Source organism: Anser cygnoides, chromosome 8 (assembly GCF_040182565.1).
Source record: "Anser cygnoides isolate HZ-2024a breed goose chromosome 8, Taihu_goose_T2T_genome, whole genome shotgun sequence".
Classification (NCBI taxonomy): Eukaryota; Metazoa; Chordata; class Aves; order Anseriformes; family Anatidae; genus Anser; species Anser cygnoides.
Genome location: NC_089880.1, coordinates 22,596,895 through 22,615,831, shown reverse-complemented (window position 1 = coordinate 22,615,831; position 18,937 = coordinate 22,596,895). Strand labels below are relative to the sequence as shown.

The 18,937-nt window shown below is 51.5% G+C and overlaps 1 protein-coding gene across 13 annotated transcripts in view; it reads right to left on the bottom strand.

Annotated features, from left to right (window-relative positions):
• PTPRF (protein tyrosine phosphatase receptor type F) overlaps nucleotides 1-18,937 on the bottom strand; it is a 371,288-nt gene that overhangs the window by 28,078 nt on the left and 324,273 nt on the right. For 9 of the 13 annotated variants that reach the window (XM_067001289.1, XM_067001291.1, XM_067001288.1 and 6 more), the window contains 7 exons: nucleotides 17,556-18,134; nucleotides 16,826-16,923; nucleotides 11,039-11,292; nucleotides 10,248-10,338; nucleotides 7,588-7,800; nucleotides 4,609-4,763; nucleotides 1,297-1,412 (listed from right to left, as the gene is read on the bottom strand). In XM_067001289.1, coding sequence (XP_066857390.1) covers nucleotides 1,297-1,412; nucleotides 4,609-4,763; nucleotides 7,588-7,800; nucleotides 10,248-10,338; nucleotides 11,039-11,292; nucleotides 16,826-16,923; nucleotides 17,556-18,134 — 1,506 coding nt within the window. The remainder of the gene's footprint in view (nucleotides 1-1,296; nucleotides 1,413-4,608; nucleotides 4,764-7,587; nucleotides 7,801-10,247; nucleotides 10,339-11,038; nucleotides 11,293-16,825; nucleotides 16,924-17,555; nucleotides 18,135-18,937) is intronic. The other 4 variants (XM_067001297.1, XM_067001299.1, XM_067001300.1 and 1 more) reach the window with 1 other exon arrangement.

Sequence of the window (18,937 nt, the reverse complement as noted above, 5' to 3'; positions counted from 1 at the left end):
AGGTTGGCTGACAACTGCCAGGCTGTTGCTTCATCCTACCCACAAAAGCTGCCATCGGTCCTGCCTGGGAGACGTAATTCCTCTGGCAGCTGCTCTGGCACAGAGGGAGATGCGCTGGTGAAACCCACGCCACCGCAGTCGGGTCTGAGCCAGGCCGCTGTGAGTGGCAAGAGGAAAGGCTCCGCTTGCCCTCCCTCCCAGAGGCAGCATGTTTACATCAAGAAATGACCCCTTCAAAACTCTCCTGTTAGACGAAAGCTCTTAGATGAATGAGCAGCGGGAGGAAAAGGAAAGTAGGTTACAGACCAGGAGGAGCTGCAAGTTAGAAGAGCGCTGTGCCTCATTTATTGCTGAACTGCTCCCTCCATCACAAAACCCAAGCCCTCCTCCACTTCGTCTAGGACTCAGGCTCTCTGAAAGGCTCTGAATGAGCTGGGGCGAGCCCGCCTCTGATCGCTACAATGACAGGCACTGTGCTTTCAGTGCCATCAGAGACAGACAGACACAAAGCAGCAGCATGAGACCTTTCTGCAGTGGGAAGTACAGCTGCCTCTGCAGGCTGGCAAACAGCTACAGCCTGAGGCACCAGAGGCCAGCGCAGGCATGACTGGAGATGCTCTGCAGTGAACAGTCAGATTCAGAAAGCAACAGCTGTTACTGAGCCATCGTCTGGACTGAGGCCACTGAAACCAGCAGTGCCCTTCACTGGGCAGCAGCACTGCCCGGGGAGCAGCGTGGGCTGCAAGGAGCTCTTCACCCTTAGCTGAGCAGAGCAGGAGAGTTAGCACACCGAACATCCCAGGATGAAGCTGCTGGGACACCCTTGCAGCATAAGAGCTCACCACCTCCCCAACCCTCCTGGATGCGGCCCCTGTGGCCAGCACCACACCAGCAGTGCTCAGCGCTGAGCCCCAGCCTGGACCAAGCCAGCACAGCACCTGGGATCAACGTGGGTGTGGGTGCTTGCGAGCTCTCCCAGCACTGCACGGGGACTCCTCCTGGCTCACAACGATCACAGTGGCTCTGGCTGTGTGTGAGCCTCACGTAGGACCTGACACACAACAGACACGGGCTGCCCCCATCTGGGTTCCCAGCCCTGTGTGCCTGCAGGGCTGGGGAGGAGGATTTGCAGGCAGGGTGGCTACCTGGATAACCCTGGTCTAAGCCCCATCTGTGCTCCTGTGACCACGAAGGTGCAGAGCTGCTGCGGGAAGGACTGTGACTCCCCCTCTGTCATGGTGACCTGGTGAAGGGGAACTGGGGCAGGTGGGACACGAGGGGGTTTGCTGCTCCTACCTGGAGTCTGGTAGTTGAGTCGCCTCATCTCAACCGGGTCAGAGGAATGGGCCAAGAGTGAGTCCTTCAGGCCGATGGAGTGCTCATCCTTGGAAGAGGGGGAGTGTGCCCTTTTCCTGTAGATGGAGACAAGCAGGTGAGCTCTGGCACAGACTGGCACAAACCACCCTGGAAAGGAGTCTGGGTGCCCATGTCCCAGATACCCAGCTCCATCCCAGGCTCCCTGGGGCTCTGGGCAAGTCACATCCTCTTCTGTGCCTCCCGTTTCCCACCTATGGAACAGGAATCACTGTATTTCAGAGATGGCAGAGGTTTGATTAGTGAGACACTTTGAAATGTGATATTCTGCATAACGTTTACTAGAGAAAAAGCAGACAGATGCAAGATCTCGTTCCCTTGTACTCCCTCTAGGAACTATTTCCTGTAGTGGAAGGATATAAGCCAATTTTTTTTTTCTCACGTATTAGACGTATTTAAATTTAGAACACTGTAATATAATAGTGTAAAGGCTCTTCAGGGTGTGTTTTATTGGGCCATTAATATACGTCTTGAATGGCTGAAGGCACCCAAGGCGTGTATTAATGGAACAATAAAATACACTGTTGTCTCTTCATGCTGTATTTATGCCTAAAGCAATGCCACCACCTCAGGCTCTTGCTGGAATTCACAGGCAAGGCAGGGACAGATCCAATCAAGAAGCGGACAAGTGAATACTAAGGAAAATCTAATACTGCAAACAGGCTTTCTAGCAATTCTCTCAGTCCCACTTCTCGCTGTATGTTACAAGTGCACTGGATATTCCCGTGCAGTACAGAAGGGTGCTGGGCAGGAGCAGGACAGGGACGCTCTTCTGAGCCTGTGCTGATCCTGGTGCTTTGCCAAGGTGCTGAGCGTGCAGCAGTAATACGCAGAGATTTTGTCTCCTGGCTACAGCCTGAAACTGGATTTTGCCTGATGGTGAACCCCTCTGCTGACCTGATGCTTTCTGCGAAAGAGGGAGCTGCACCGCTGCTAGCCTGCACAAACGCTAGCACGTTTACCATCCTGTAAATCGCAACAGTCAGTGTCTGCTTTCTCCTTCTTTGTGAGGCATTTCAAAGCACCCTGAGGGTTGCCATGCTCTGCACACAGGCAGCTGCAGCTCTGGACGGTGGTGACCCTGAACCACCCATGATCAGAAATGCTCTGAGCAGGCACAGGACACTATCACTTCCCCTGCCCGTTCTGGGCTGGCACTAGTGGTAATAAATTAAGTAAAATTTCGTGCATAAATCACGAGTGAAAACTGCTTTTCCTCTGAAGCACAGCCTGTGAGCAAGCTCCATCTGTAGCCCGTGGCTGCATCAGACACTGGGGTGGTTCAGTGGGGAGGACCAGCTTGTGAGTCTTACAATACTCTCAACACCTCAGAGGTGTCTCAACACCTCAGAAGCCTTCTAGCTGCCTGGACTGAGACAAAAGAGCCGACAGACTAAGAGCATTGATAGAAGGCAAGAAAAATACATGGCAAACAAATAAAGCGCTGTTCTTCCTCTCAGGAGCATAGCAGGATGTGCCATGTGCTACTGTGTGCCAGTCCCTGAGCCCTTGAGCAAGGTGGCCTAGCTTTGCTGGGGAATGGGCACGGCATATAATTAATGTTTGCCTCTCTCATTAGCCTAGTCGGGGCCACCGCTAAACAAACCTCCAGATCCCAAGCTAGCTACTGCTACTCAGGTTCTGTTCATTCCCATTGTAGATCTGAAATTGTGAATATGCTGCACAGATACCGCTGGGAGAAAAGCGGGAGGATAACAGAGCATCCTTCCGAGCACGCAGGTGGTGCTGGACACGGAGGTGCTGCTGCGTGGGCTAGGACGCAGCAGGGACACGAATGCTGAGGGTGAGCAGAGGGCTGGGGCTGCTTCCTGGTGCTCGACCCGCACCAGTCTGGGTTAAAGCAGAGCTAAGACAAGGTGGACGCAGCATCTGTGGGGCCCAAGTACAGACTCCCTGGGCAGAGGGGGAGGGGGCCATTTTCCCACCTTAAAGATCAGCCAACACTTTTGTTTCTTACAATTGCCTGGTATTTGCTTAAAGCTTCCTCGTTACAGAATGCAAGAATACACCTGCACTCTTGCTGGAACAGCGCTCTGTCTGAAGCGACTGAGAATACAAAGAAGCACCTATAACTGCTGCTGTTGTTGCTTCTGGATTTTTAATTTAATTGCAAAAACAATCTAGGAAGTCTTTAGGCTGGAACCATCTCCCTGCATCAGCCTGTGAGGGGCTAACAATTACTAGGAGGCTGATGCCTTTGAAGAAACAAAATCTCTGTAAACCCCCAGTGTTGGCAAGCCCCGTGCTCCCAAAAACAAAGATGCTCCTTACTTGTGCCAGGCTTGATATTTAAACAGGGAAATAGATTTGAAATTTTAGCAAAACAAGAAGATAAAATGGATTCGTACCTTTCTTGTTTACTAGATCCAGGGAAGAGCAGAAACAGAAGAAAGGAGATGATCACTGACACAGAAAGGCACTGACTGCACATGCACAGCAGAGCTCCATTTAATCAGACAACAAAAGCAGCTCCCTTCCCCAAGCTACAGATACACATAAATAGTAAATAGAGAGTCCAGGAGGAGCAGAACCTTGGAGCTGAGCTGACAGACAATATGACCGAGTGTAATTGAACAGGCTACGCAGATACATGCAAATACAACCTGCGGCTCCTTGCAAGGACTAACAATTGCCTTGCGCCACAGTTACAGCTCTGGCAGGATTGTTCTGCTACGTGTGAGCAGGAGGCTGCTTCAGCAGGGACGCAGCAGCCAGGACCCAGGGGCCTCAAGAGGAGTGCTCCTACTCTGATTTCAGCCTGTCACATCCACGTCCTGTTCTCACTAAGACCATGTTCCCCTGTCAAAATTCGCAGCAGTGGGGGCACCTGCCAGACATCTAGCAGGCAACTTCAGCAGGTAAGTGGTACTACAGATGTTCCTGGTGCTGCAAATCCAAGCTGTGAGACAACAGAGTGGTCAGACTGGCTTTAGAGACAAAGCTGCTGCTCTCCCCTGTCCCACTGCTCAGAGGTCTCCAAAATCCACAAGCAGCTCTGCGTCCTGGGGCTGGTATTAATTACCTTCTGCATAGCCAGTCCTGCAATCTTTATAAAGCAGCCTTCTGCTGTGCTGGTAGAGACCTTCCTCCACCCTGCGACCACCAAGGACTGTCTACCAGGGCACCCCCCATCTGAAGGCTGGAAGGAGTCTCGAAGGTGCCACCTCCTGTCATGCTCATGCTGTAACTGCAATGCCCTGGCCTAGATCTCACCTTTTGAAGAGGAGTATAGCGATGACGATGATGATGATTAGTATCACAGCCAGGACAGGTCCCATCACCCACAGCATCTCTGGCTCGTCCTGCTGCTTTGCTGAAGTCACTTCCATCACAATCTCATCGGAGTAGGGGCTGGCTGCGTATCTCTTCTGAACAGCACCGGCAGGAGAGGGAGAGAATAGCAAGCATCCGTTAGCCTAAAGCAGCAGCCACATCCCTGAAACAGAGGTTTTCCCTTGCCTCTGGCTAGCAGGGAACGGCGATGCTTCTCAAACCCCGGCAGCACACCGTACGATCCTCCCTCCCTCAGCATCAGCAGAGGTCACACTGCAGGAACAGCCTCTTCCTGGTGTGAAACATTCCCATGCCAGCAGCCTTCTGGCTAGCAGACTTGGCCCCGAGGTGCCAAACTGGAGCAGCCCAGCTAAGAGCCACTTGCCAGCCCTGGATTCTCTTGGAGCCAAATCACAGGCTTTTGAATCCCAACCAATTGCACAGTGGGGCTGGCTGATGATTCCTAAGTGGTTCATAATACCTGCTGTGCTGATATCAACACATCTCTCCAGGACAGGGCTATATTAGGAAAACCCCTGCTGGGCTAGGCGGTTTTCTTCAAGGAACAAAATGACAGGAACATTTTCTTCCTGGTGTCTCTGCTCTGATAAACAGACCTTGGAAAGGGGCTCACGCTCACAGGCCCCTTTCCAGAGATTTCTGCATTCTGGCAGCCCGGTGATTTATAACCTGAAGGGACAGCTTTCTAGCCCCACCAGCAAGACTGGATTAGCAGAGACCCAAACCATTCCTGCAGAAAAATGACCCTGCACCTGGCTTGTTCTGCTGCTGTTGCTAAGGCTTACGTAGCCGTGTTGTCCTTTCGCAGCTCAGCCTCGCTGGGTCAGAAGGGTTAAACGCTGCAAAAAGAAATCCTTTGCCCCTATTAGAGAGGGCCAGAGCTGCATCAGTTCAGTGCCTGTGGCTTCTGAGCAGCACCTGCTGCCCTGCATTAGGGACCTAGAAAAGCTCTGCTCTTGCCATCGAAAGTTTTGGTCGCTGAAGAGGTGACCAGGGATCTATAAATCACCTGCTTTAAGGTCGAAGTTTAAACATGTGCTCCATGTCTGCGTGCATGTGAGGGGATGAAAGAGAAAAATCAAGCATGCTGGTGTCACACAAATGCACGTCTCGGTCTCTTCTCAGAGGTGCCCTTGATCCCAGCCAGGCTGGCTTCACACACGTGTGCAGCACAGAAAATGATCTTCTCTGTAACATCCTTCTGGCAGCAAGCACAGGTGCAGCATCGTAGCTACTCTCCTCAGATTTATCAGTGGTCAGAGATGCCACTGGCTTGCAGGGCCAAGGGAGAGGCTACTGCTTTGTCTGTGAGACTTCTCAGCCCTACCAGAACCTGTTTCAATGACCCTGCCACAGCTGATGGCTCCTGCTTCAGCTCTGTTCTTACAGCAAATCTGCTTGGGACCACTGCAACACATCAGCCTTCTTCTACCTGCCCGGTTCAACAGAGGCCAGCTACAGCTCTGAGCATGGCAGAGACCAGAAGATGCCCCAGCAAAGGTGAGAGGTCAGGGCAGAAGGCCTGGGGCTTCTCTTTGTAGGGGCAGGGGGCTGCTTGGAAAGGAAGGCACAATGGCTTTACCCATCACTGCCCAGAAAGGCCAAGCTGCAAAAGGCAGGGGAATAGGTTTGGGGATGCCGCTCTGTGCAGCCAGGTAACGTGCATCCATCTCAAAAGCTTTGTGCAGGAGGCCAAGATTCACATTTCTGCAGGCACACATTAAAAATGGCTCCTTCCAAGAGAAGGCACAAGCCGAAGAGATCAGAGGGACTGTTATCTTGGTGGCATTTCCAAAGGCAGACTGTGAGGCGCAGGTGCCCCTGATCTCACAGGTGGTGTTTCAACGCCTCACCCACCCCACCTCTGCTTTAAAAAAGCCTAGTGCTACACTTGCCTGCTGACACTAGAGACACAGCAAGCAATTTCAGAGGAGCTGAGCGGGGGAGACGGTGCACAGCCCTGCAGAGAGTGTCTCATGCTTCAAATGAAAACGCGTGTGATGCAGCAGGGGATGCAGAAAGGTGGTAGCTAGGAGCAGAGTGTGAAAACCCTGCTTGCTGGTGGCTCACCGGAGGGCTGTGGCAGATCTGTGCTAGGGAGGAGACGATGTTAGTCTGGGATCATCTGGTTACGGTCATCTCTTCTTGACAGGGATTGCCAGCACAGCATACCCCGAGGCCTCTGCTTTACCTTATTGTTAATCTGTGACTCTCCTCCCCTCACCAGCGTGCACATCTTGCCACAAGAACACGTGAGCTGGATGAGTAATGAAGAACTTGACCAGCCCTAATGAGCCATTACACGCAAATGAGGCTGAGGAAGGAAGCCGCAGCTTGGAAGCCGACCAAAGGACTCTGTACGTCTCTATTATTCCCATTATTTACACACTAGCCACTGCCACCGCCACTCCTGCCCTCCCTGTTTACAGCTGGACACTGATGCAAGGTCTCGGCGTGCTGCTCCCTGCTTATTGCACCAGCTGCTCCCTTCCCCATCACACGCCCAGGCCCCGCGTGCCTGGTGACATATTACTGATGAAGGCACGGCCCATTTGCCTCCAGCAAGGAGAGACACGGGAGTGAGAATCTCCACACAGCAGGCACGTGTGCAGCCCACCCTGCTGCCAGCCCTGCGACAGGAGGCAGGTTTGCTTTTCCAGCTGGGAGCGCGATTCTGGCCAGAGAAGGACCAGGGGGAACATCCTGCTCCCTCCAGAGCCTCGGCAACCACTCTGTAGGACAGGGTCTCAAGGGGCTGTTTCCCCCAGGCATTTACTTGAACCGAAGCAGAATGAGGAACTCCCCCATGCCAACCACGTGTCAGGCTCCCACCTGCACTGAGCTCCCTCAGCTCCGCTAGGAAAGGCAGAGCCTCCCTCCCCAGCAGGAAGCCCTTACCGTGTCTCCGTCCTCCAGCGAGGCCAGCACGAAGCAGCGATAGCTCAGGTCTTCAGAGAGGGGCTTGTTGTAGAAACCTTTGTAGTTCTTCTCATCCCCCAGGGTGAAGGTCTCAGGCAGCACATCCACTTGAGCAGCAATGTAAGGCTTCAGCCTGTCTGCCTGGCGGCGCTGGCGCCTGCTCTGACTCCCCTGGCTGATGGCCTCCAGCAGCTGGGGACAAACAAGGTGCATCACTACTGCTTCGCCCAGCGTGACACCGCCTGGCGCTGCTCCCTTACCAGTTGTAGGACTCAGCAGGGAGGAAGGGAAGGCAGAAAAAAACACTGGTTTTGATCTGGACATGGTACAAGAAGCCAGAGGGATGTGTGTCTGTTTAGGCGTTGCTGGGGCACCCATCTGCAGACCCTCACTGCAAGCACCTCTTGGTTCTGGGCAAGCCCTGAGCCCTGGGATGCTGACAGTGAGTGGCAGCCCGGCTGACACCCAGAGTTAGCGCATCCCAGTGGGCTGCAAGGGAACCGGGCTGTATTTTGTGGCCCAAATACTGGCATGGACAGCAACTCACATTCTCTATGGCCACTGGACGTGAATTACAGCTGATGCTGATGTAGAGGGAAGAAGTGACACTTGCTGTGTCTTTCCCTTCTGTCGGTGCTTCGATATTTCACCTGCTGCTGGGTTGCAGGCAGAGCTTTGTGTAAATCACAGAGTGATAACAGATTTCATGGGATGTTCGGAGTAAAAATGGCAAATTTCATAGTCAGCCACAAATTCATGAAAAAGGATATAAACACACAAAAATTCAATTACACTGCTAAGAAAGACTCTCAGATGTTTAAAAATGTTTTTCTAATGAATAAAAACGAATACCAGGCTTGGAACAGAAATTCTAATTTAAAATGAAGAAAGAGGCATGAAATACATTTCACACACGAATGTATCAGTGCAGCATTGTCAGGGCAGGCAGGGAATGTCAGTGCTACACTGGGGCTGGGGACAGTGACGTGCACACAAAGCTGTGCTGCTGAGCTCACTCCCTCTGACGTGAGAGCTAGGCAAGGCACCCCCTCCTCTTCCCTCTCATCAGTCCATCCTTGCCCTCTCATGAACAGTCATGTTAGAGAAAGCATGGGGGAAAAGGCAGAAAGATAGCCTTTGGATGGTGGCGTTTGCTCCCCTGTTGTGTCTTGGCTGAAATTACAGCTGAGTTTTTGGGGGCAGAAAGCACAGCAGTATGTGTATGACACCACGGGGCTCCAGCTGTGCTTGAGGCTGCTGGATGTTGCTGCCACCTCTACACGTAACACGCCAGAAGTCTGCACCAAAGGAATGCTAGGCTTGCACAGTTCAGATCCTCAAAAAGTAGAAAATGTCAGAACTAATAGCACCCAGGCAAAAATAATTCAGCTGCCTGATATATGGGCACCATGTTACGATCCTTGACTACATGGTCACATACTGTCTTCTCTGTAACTCCCCTGCTTTGCTCAATACACAGGACAGACAGTGCTTAATCAAAGAGCAGCTATTCCATATTTTGCTTTCTTCTTTGCATTATGCAGCCTGAGGCCTTGTTTATTGCTTACTATTCAAACCCAGCTCTGAAGACAAAATTAATAATTTCCTCGTGGGCTTTTCTATGGTGCTGATCACTGTAATATTACAAGTGCTTCACAAACATTAACGATCTTATCTTCCAAACACCCATATGAGGTGAGATGAAAGCGATTATCCTCATTTTACAGATGGAGAACAGAGGCACAGGGACAGTAATGAAAAAAATGTCCACTAATTTTGAATGTCAAATTGAAAAGCTTGTTTTGTTTTTAAAGAAAACTCAGCATTTTTTACTTCACTGACTGTATCCAGCAGAGCTGCTATCGACTTTCTCTGCAGCTGGGGATGCTTAGGCTTTGCAACTAAGGCTCCAGGATCTCAAACTGAGCACTCCAAAAAGAAGCAAGACAGTGGCTGCTAATACAAAAGTTGTTTTAAATCATTGCCCAGGTCTAAGTAAAACAATAAGAGATAGAAAACAGTCCTCTGGATAGCTTTATAACTATCTAACGCACAAAATCAAACCATCCTTTCTCATCCCAGTCTTCTCTTTCTTGTAACAACTTCCAGCTTCTGCAAAGAAATGATGCAGGAGGCCTATGGCTGGTGGTTCGTCATCACACAATTCTGCTTCACATGCAGAACAGATCCACCCGTACGTGGAATGAGCTGGGACCCCATGGAAAAGGCTGTGCAATCACGTAATTAAAGATTAATGATAAGCAAGGGCTGACTTGCATCTTCTAACACTTTGTAATTTCTCAGTGCTTAAAGCTTACAACTTTTTTTTTCTTTTTCTTAATGGACCTGCGTGTGAATTCTGTGAATTTGTGCGCGTGATTTCTTGGAATTTTTCCTAATTACTTTGGGTGGATGGTGTGTGTGAGGAAGAAAGAGCCCACAAACCCCTTGCATGAGATTCTCCTGACACCTGCACATGTACCGTGCCATTAGTGTCGCAGGACTCCTGCACAGGGCAAGCTGCATCTTGGGGTGAGTGTGCATCTTGGGGTGCAGCTGTGCTGCTCCCAGGAGGCCTGGGCAAAGCGTGCCAGGCGCTGGGAGCCCCTTCCACTACAGCAGCTGCTACGGACTCCTACCTGGTCCAGCTCCATCTCATCAGGTGTCCGCCAGCGAGCAGTCAGGCTGCTGGTGCTCTGATCCGCGGGCACGACCACGATGTAGTACCACCTGGGAAGGAAGGACAGCATAAGCACTGGACCCTAAGACATCTCTCCAGCAGGTCACCGAGTAACACGTGCCATACCCCTCCCCGAGAAGACCTGCTGCACTCCCTGCCCTCTAAGCAGTGGAAGGGCTCAGTGAGGAAGAGGCCAGCTTTCCAGCTGCACCAGAGAAGAGAACACTCCTGTTAGCGCTCATTAGGTTAATGAAGATCTACAGACTGTGCTCCAGAGGGTGGTGTAGGAGCTGCGAGAAGGACATTTATATAATCGGATTGTAGCAAGAACCCTGGGGGAATTGTGCTTCAGCACAAGGATACCACAGTAACGAATAAGACTTCTACAAACTCGCTTTTTTAATCTCCTTGAGGCTTTAGGCATTATTTATTTAAAGGATATTATACAGTGTCAGAGAAAGTCCCTCCTGATCCTCAACTGTGTTTTTGCTGGTAGCATCTGGAGTATACCCACCAGGGCAAGGGCAAACTGTCAGAGAATTGTCTTAATTTTATTGCACATAAATATTTGCTCAGGAAGAGCCAGCAGTGTGATTCCACGTTATGGGCAGACGCCTGGCTCTGTACAGCAGCCTGCTCTGAAATTCCCTCCCAGGTTACAATCCCGACTGGTTGGCAGAGACTCGCCCTGTGCTTTTCCCTATCTCCAGCCCCCCCAGCCTGCCTTCTCCACCTGGGGACAGCACCTACCTAACGGGCACGGTCGTCTGGACTTTGGGAAGGCTGAGCGTGAATTTTCCCTCCTGGATGTACTTGTCTGTGGCGATGGGTTTGCTTTGCAGGACATCAGGCGCAGTGCGGATTGAGACGAGGTGCTGGAGCCCCCCAGCGCTGCTCCCGCGGTTCATTAGCACAAAAGAATAGTCCGTGTCTGGCTGGAGGTCACTTATGAGTTTCTTCATCGAGTGGCCGTCCACCTCCACGCTCTGGCTGTTGTACAGAATCTGAAATGGGGAAGAGGACACGCTCATGCAGCCGACAGCTGCTGATGAAAACTCACGCTCAAAATAGCAGCGGCGGAGCCGACCGTTTGGCTCCGGGCCCTCCCTCAGGTGGTTCAGCCACCCTGCGCTTCGTAAACAGCCATAAATCTTGCCTTAAAGAAGAGCAGCCCCTGGCAGGGGGCTGAGCCGCGCTCTCCGCAGGGCGGCGAGGGGGCACCTGGGCAGAGCCCGGGCGGGCAGCGGGGAGCCCAGCGGTGCCACGCGCGCTGCTTTCGGCGCCGGTTCGGGGAAGGGCTGCAGATGGCTGTGTTTTGCCCCCGCGCGGATTTGAACGGGTCTTTTGTTCCTCGTCTCACGAGGCTACAACACACAATATGCTTTCGGTGTAAAATCCCATCTGCTTTACATCGGTGCTGCTCCCGTGCCTCCCAGCTGATGGAGCGGTTAGTGCGGAGCTTAGAGCTTCCCCCTCCCAGCAAGGTGACCTGGGGGGGGGTTACGTGCCTCGTGCCTCGCCGACGAGCTGACAAATCCCGCGCTGGGCTCGCAAATTGGGACCCGAAACAAATGGCGGCTCCGCAGGTGTGACGCCCGTCACCATGACAACAGGTGCTGGTGCCACGCAGGGGACCCGCGCTGCTTTTCGCTGCCGCGCTTGCAGCAAGGGGCTGCGGGCAGGACAGAGCAGGGCCACCGGCGGCCCGGGGCAGCGGGTGGCCCCCCCCATGCATAGCCCCCCTGCAGCCCAGGCTGCCAGCCCCTCAGCTAACGACATTTTGTCCTCGTCCTGCTTCAGATACACCGACCCCTGCCCAAGGCGCGGCAGCCGTGGGCGCTGTCTGCCTTGGGAAGCTCCATCCTGCTATCGCTAGAACAACCCCCATACCCCAAAACCCCAGGTGCGGGCTCTGCAAAGCCAGAAACTCAGACAGATCCCAGAGGCAGAGATGAACGGCATGTAGAGAACTGGCGGGAGCAGAGGTTGTGCCCCAGCAGCAACGAACCAGCTTGCTGCCTTCCACCGGGCAACCTTCCAGCGTGGCAGGGGAGCGCTGGATGCCTGACAGAGGCGCAGAGCCACGATGTGCCAAAAACGGGCAAGGGCAGAGCTGGAGCATGTTAAACCACGGCAGCTATTACATGCCACAGGCAGAGACCACACAGTGAAACGTGCTCTCTCCAACGGGGGCCTTGAGAGAGAGAAGACAGCTCCGTGGAAGAAAAATTACTTGAAGTCAAACAGATCTCTTGCCAGCTGAGCCTGCTGCTCAGGCTGATGCAGGCAGCAAGGGAGGGACTGAACTTTCCTTCCAAGTCACCTTTTTAGCAGGTGGCAGCAATCTGCAGAAGGCTGCTGGCTCCCTGGGACAAGGGCAGCTGATTAGCACTGCTCTAGTATTTAGTGCTGGGGCTGGGAGGTGGGGGGAGGCCCTCGAAAGCGAGCAGAGCACAGGGAGCAGGCTAGGCCTGGGAAGTGCACCTCTGCTTCTGTATTATCCAAACAGCTAGCCATGACATGCTTCAGATCCTCTTCTGATCACTTTGCATAGAGGCTGGGATAGAAAAGGAGCCCCATTTCTTGTGCTGCTGGCTCCTGAGGGTGCCGCAATCTGAGAAGGGATTCCCAGCAGAGCAGCACTGAGGAGCCAGAAATGGAGGGGAGAGAATCCCCCTTGTTTGTTGATGTGTTTCAGTCTTCAGGGATGAACTGCAAAACTAAGTCCTAAGTACTAAAATAATGTAGAGGTTTGCAGGGACAAAGCCCCTGCTAGATGCCCCACGTGCAGTAAAGGCTGTCAAAAGTAGGATGGCTGGAGGAGTTTGCTCTGCTCTGACTCCCCTTTAGATATGTTCTCCTGGGCTTTAAATCCCTTTGTCTAGAGACATGCGTGTCAGAGGGGTGCTAAAGCCAATGCAAAAAGGTAAAATGAAGAAATGTCTCTTGTAGCACTGGGATATCAAATAATTATTCGGCAGGTTTCGCCCTGCTCTGCCACACAAGTCAGCACAACCAAGACAGGAGTAGCAGACCTCACGTTACCTTAGCAGCTTTGCTGTCTGTCCCAGCTTGACCCCTTGCAACGATAGTGCTGCAGTACAGGTCCAGATAGTCCAGACAAGAGCAGGTCCTAAGCTGTCCTGGGGAGCAGCGGGACCTCACCTCATTTGCTCCAACACAGACGAGCAAAACCAAAATTCCAACATTAATAACTACGCTGGAATGACACAAAGTCCGCGATGAGTTCCGTTGCCTCTCAGATGAGAGAATTCTCATTATGGAGCTTTCCCTAATAAAGGCATCACCAACTGCTTCTGCTTGTGCTCTAGGGAAGACACTTGCTCACCAACTGCCTGTGCATGAGGCATCTGCTGGGGACACAGCTGTTCTCCTGGGGCAAGCGGAGGCCAAAAAGATGGTCAGGCACTTCAGTTCAGTGTTTCCCTGCTCGCTCTGCCTTGGAACCAGCCAGGACACAGTCCCTGATTCAGCTCCAACACCAGATGATGATTTTCACTGCCATGCACAGAAATTTTTGTCTAAAGACAGTGAAATTAGCATTTGCAATGCTTTCCCGAACCATTCTCTGCCCTCCCCTTTCTTCACCGTTGCTGTAGCAGTTCCACATTCCTTCACCTGCCATAACACATTGTCTTCTCAAATGTTATGCACCATTAGGTAAGGTCTCTACACAAACCTTACAATAATGTAAGGGCTCAGAAACAGTCATTCGCGTGCAGCAGAAGATGCCTGGGAGCTCAAGCAGGAACACTATTTAGAGGTTGTATCATGGCCCACTGGTAACTACTTAAGTCAGCAGCAAATTTGGCCCAAGGGCTCTGAACTGCCAAACATTGCTGACTAGCCCATGGATTGCTGTAAAATGTCATTTGTGTTGCTCTTACTCACAAGAGAGAATTTGCAAAGCTAGAAGCTAGGTGGGTCCAAATGTCACTGCTGAAGGTCTGCTGCTTCATTTCAAGGTAGCAAAGAATGTATTGAACTAAAAGGTGAAAAGACATGTAGTGTGCAATACTGCAGAAAAATAACTACTGGATGGAGAAGCAGACAAAGTTGACTTTATGGGGGGGAAGGAGTACTTGCTGCATTCCACAGGGCACAATGCCAGAAAGCACTGCCCAGGATTCTTGGGGTTTATTTCTGAACCTGCACCATTACCATTTGGAAAATGTGCTACTCCCCATTTGTACAACACCTTGTGATGCTGCTTTCAACCAATATATCCTCCATCCTGCTCTTCAGCTGAAGAATGTCTCAGGGAAGTGCAGTTTCCCCAAGGAGAAGGTCACATCTGTCTTACACTTTCCATGAAAGCTCCAGAATGCCTTTCTACAAGCATGCTGAAACAAAAAAGGAATGGTGCCTCTGCTCCACCACAAAGGCTGGGCAACATTTTACAAGGAATTTATCTCCTGGACCAGAAGAAACTGAAAATTCCCTGAAGAGAACGAAAACCTTCATTATTGATTTGGTAGCAGTAACATTTCCTAAGGTCTCAGCTCACCCTCTATAAAAAAACAGCAGCAGTCCTGCTTGTGCCTCACTATTCATTGTCAGAACAATATCTACTTTAATTAAATCTGTTAAAGTAGAATATGACACCCTTTGGGACATAGATTTAGCGTGAGACTGTTTATCAAGTGTAGATAATACTAATTGTTCCCATGGAGATTTAAATGCTATGCTAGTTACAGTATTAGGCTCTGGCCTCAGCATCCCGTGTGCCTGAATTAGAGGAGAGAGGTGAACCTTGTTTATAAAAATACCAAGTCCTGAAAGTTAAGGATTTCTTTCGAGTGGCACAGTCAGTGACTTGGAGCTGACCCTCTTAGCTCCTGGCCTCCGCTCATATGCGTCTGCAAGCTGGGGAATATTAATAGAAAGAAGACACTATTAGAGAAATATCCTTGTAACACTCTTGTTTGCATGACTGCTCTTCAACCAGCAAGTGCTAATGCCATCTGCTCCCGTGTCATCCGAGGGTTAACCCACCGCAGGGGCAGACCCTGACTCACTGTCTGTGTCAGCAGCTGCAGCTATGAGGCCGAGACAAGAAATCGGTGTCGTGCCTGATCCTGGCTACCTCCAACCAACCCACCATCCTTACGCATTAGTAACGCTCCAAAGGTCACCCCGTTCCTTCCTCGCAGCGAGCTGTCAGACAGAGCTGTGGGCTTTGTACCACAAGAATAAGGGAAGGTGGAGCAGACTGGTTCTTCAGCAGAGTGCAAAGTAACAAGGATTGGTGAAGTTCCTTGCGGCCGTATATCTGAGTGCTGATCCTAATGCAGCCTACACCTGGGAAAGCTTTGAATGCCATGAGGTCTTCACAAAAGCCTTATCTGCTTCAGCTGAACTCTACATATTAACAAGTGTCTGCTATTGATCACGGTAATTTAACTTTAGGATTTAGACAAGGAGAATTAGCAATAAGGAAGGGGAGGTGCTCACACACATTGATTGATACGGATGTAGCACCAGATCTTCCTCCCCTTCCCCGGGCCATGGCTCCTCCACGGCTCATGCAGGCCTTGAATTTGCATTTTAGGCACAGCATGGCAGAGTTCATGTGCAAGGAGGAAGGGAAAGCATGCTGCTGCCAGCCCAGGCCACCTCAGCAGAGGCAGCAGACAGCTGCTGAGACTGGGTGGAAGATTAGCAATGTGACATGTTGGTCTCTTCCCCTAAGGGAGAGAAGCTGTACTGGGATCTGCAGAAATTTCCACCCTGTCTGTGTCTTTTACCCACATCAGTGATCCAAACTGCGGGACAAACGAGAGCAGGAAGACACTGGGTCACTGGTCTTGTCTGCAGCCTGGTGGATGATGCTACATCCAGACCTGTGGGGTTCCAGATTGGAACTGTGTGAACAACCAGTGCAACTGCTCACCAGCTACACATTGGTCGTGGACCAGGGGAGACCACTCCTCTTAGAAAATGCACACTGCAAGTTTCAGGGACACTATGAAGGGGAGAGTGCACACTTAACAAAAGTACCCATGGACAAGACAAGTTTCTAGCTGGATGGTGAGAAGCAAGAAATACATATTATGATTCCTGAGGCAGCCCAGTTCTCAGACTGCCCCCTGCCCAGCACAGGCCTTCCCTCCTTGACATTTTCTGTTGGTGCACTTCAGCCAACATTGTTCACTCTTCTTTACTAACATGAGCAGCAGCTGCTTCCTGGCTATTCTGTAACTGATCAAAAGAGAAAGAAATCAAGAGAATTGTAACACCTTCTAATTCCTTAAGAAGGGTGAAAGGAGGAAAAGTAAGCAGCAGTGTGCCCTGCTTTGTGCCATGGCTCCCATGCGGGTGCTCAAAAGCATGAGCAGGTACCTAATCTGGGCTTGGAGATCTGGGCTCCACAAGACCCCAGACCAGCAAGCAACGTGACCTTGCCCTGCTGGTCTCTTGCCTGATGGCCTGAAAACATCATGCAGTAGGTCTGCTTTCCACTGCGCTGCTCAGTGCCACAGGAGGAGCTCCCTGTCCTCTGCATCCCACCCTTACCTTAAAAGGCACTGCAGATTTATAGGAGTCAGGCACTTCCCAGCTCAGCAGCACAGACGTTTTCATGACGGCGTTGACGCGGAAGTTCTTAGCAAACACTGAAATGAAAAACAAGATCTTTGAGCACTGTAAGGCCAAGTCAGGAGGGAGCGAGGCAGCAGCTCAGCTCCAAGTCTCTCTTTGTCTAACTTAGCAGCAGAGGTCGGAGAGTTCAGCTACAGCAGAGAAGTGAGATATGAGGAGAAAAGAGCAGCAGCCTTTTACCAAGTCCCAGTCTCCAGTGGAGTTTCCGTTTTTGACTATACTTTCCACCATCACAGAAAGAGAGCCATCGGCTGAACTGTAGCCTTCTCTTCCCCCCTCTGCTCGCACTCTGCTGGCCCTTTGCCATGATCAAAAAGCAGTGGTGCTCAGGTACTGGATCTGCAGATGATCCTACCCAGCTGTCTGCGCCAGTTCGAGCAAGAGCCTTTCATGTACAGATAAAACAGCAAAGTGTGCCTGTGGAGCGATGAAGGCAATTAAGCTACCACCAACTCCCCCCCAAAACGACAACTTTAAGGAAACCTTCACTGAGTCTCCCCTCGCTGAACTACTTCTACGCTAGGGAGCCACACGGTACCTGATCTCATTAGGCAGAGCCAAGGGAAGCGCAGCCTCATGAATGAAAGCAAAGGTCCCTGTCCTGGAGCCAGAGTTTGCTGCTAGGGCTTGTTAGAAGGGCACTTACCTTGCTCGACAGGCATGGTCCGGGACTGGATGCTGGGGCTGAGCGGCCCAACCCCCTTATTGGTGCGGGCCCTCACTTTGATGTCGTAAGTGGTATCGGGCTTCAAGTTCGTCAAAGTGATACTTGTGTCCTTGGTGATGTTAACGACGTCCTGCTGGCTATTTATGTCTCGGTATACCACTGTGTAGTTGACAATCTTGCCGTTTCTTTCTGCCAAGACCGGGGGGTCCCATGCAACCTCTGTGGTGGAAGTAGTGAGGCCCACCACACGCAGGTTCTGTGGGAAGCCACTCGGCACGTCTTCTGCGGTAGTGATCTCCTTCTCAAACTCCTCTCCCGGACCGGCTCTGTTCTTGGCGGACAGCTTGAAGAGGTACGTGGCCCCCTTGTGCAGGTTGGTCACAGTGTAGTGATGGTCTCTCTTCCCGAAGTCTATCGTGTTCATCTTTTCCTCATCAAGACGTCTGTACTGCAGCCGGTAACCCAGCAGCTCCCCTACCATCTCCTTGGGTGGGTGCCACTGGATGAGGGCTGTGTTCATGGCTGTCGTGCTAATCATCATGGTGGGCTTCCCCGGGACTGCAACATAAACACACAATGACCATCTGTAGCCTGGGAGGAGGGGGAGGAAGGACAGCTTCCGTGCTGCTCAGTCCGTGAGGATTGAGGAAAGTGGGAAAGTTCAGACAACAGGGTGAAGAGGACGACAGACAATTCACACGGATAGAGGCAGACTGACCCTAATCCGGTGCCGAGGGAAGCTGGAGCCAGCCAGCTCTTGGCTGCCATTTTCCCAAGTGCTGCCATCTAAACAGGCAATAAATTCAGCCATGTCCAGCCCCCAAAATCATCCCCTTTTACAGGAAAGGTTTAAGGTACCTCAAAGCATCACATTTATCTCAGAGATCTGAATCGCGTGCTCCTACTCAGTGATCTTCAGACACTCCAGCTAGTGCACAGCACCAGGCCACGCTGGCCCCAGCGCAGTTCGACAACAGACACACAGAAGCCCAAGTCTGTCTGGAAGAAGACTAATTTCATCCTGAAACCTTGCAGTTTTACCATCTGCAGAGGCAGCAAGCGGAGCTGGGTGGGCCGTTTGCCATCAGAACACATTTTGGTTTAGCTGATGAACAGATTCGTGATGTCAGTGCCGATGTGAGAGGTGAGCACAAGCGTTCCATGGGATTTTTGTTTATGCTGAGCAAGTCAAGGGGTGTTGCCGTCATGGGTTAGGAACTGATGGCTTTAAATTGATGGTTTAATACCTTGATCTCCTTCAGTTAAAAAAGGATGCGTCTTCACTCCACATCAGCTCAGATTTGTAAACAAATCAACTGATCGGGAAGATACTCAGAATCAAAGGGATGGGGCCACGGATA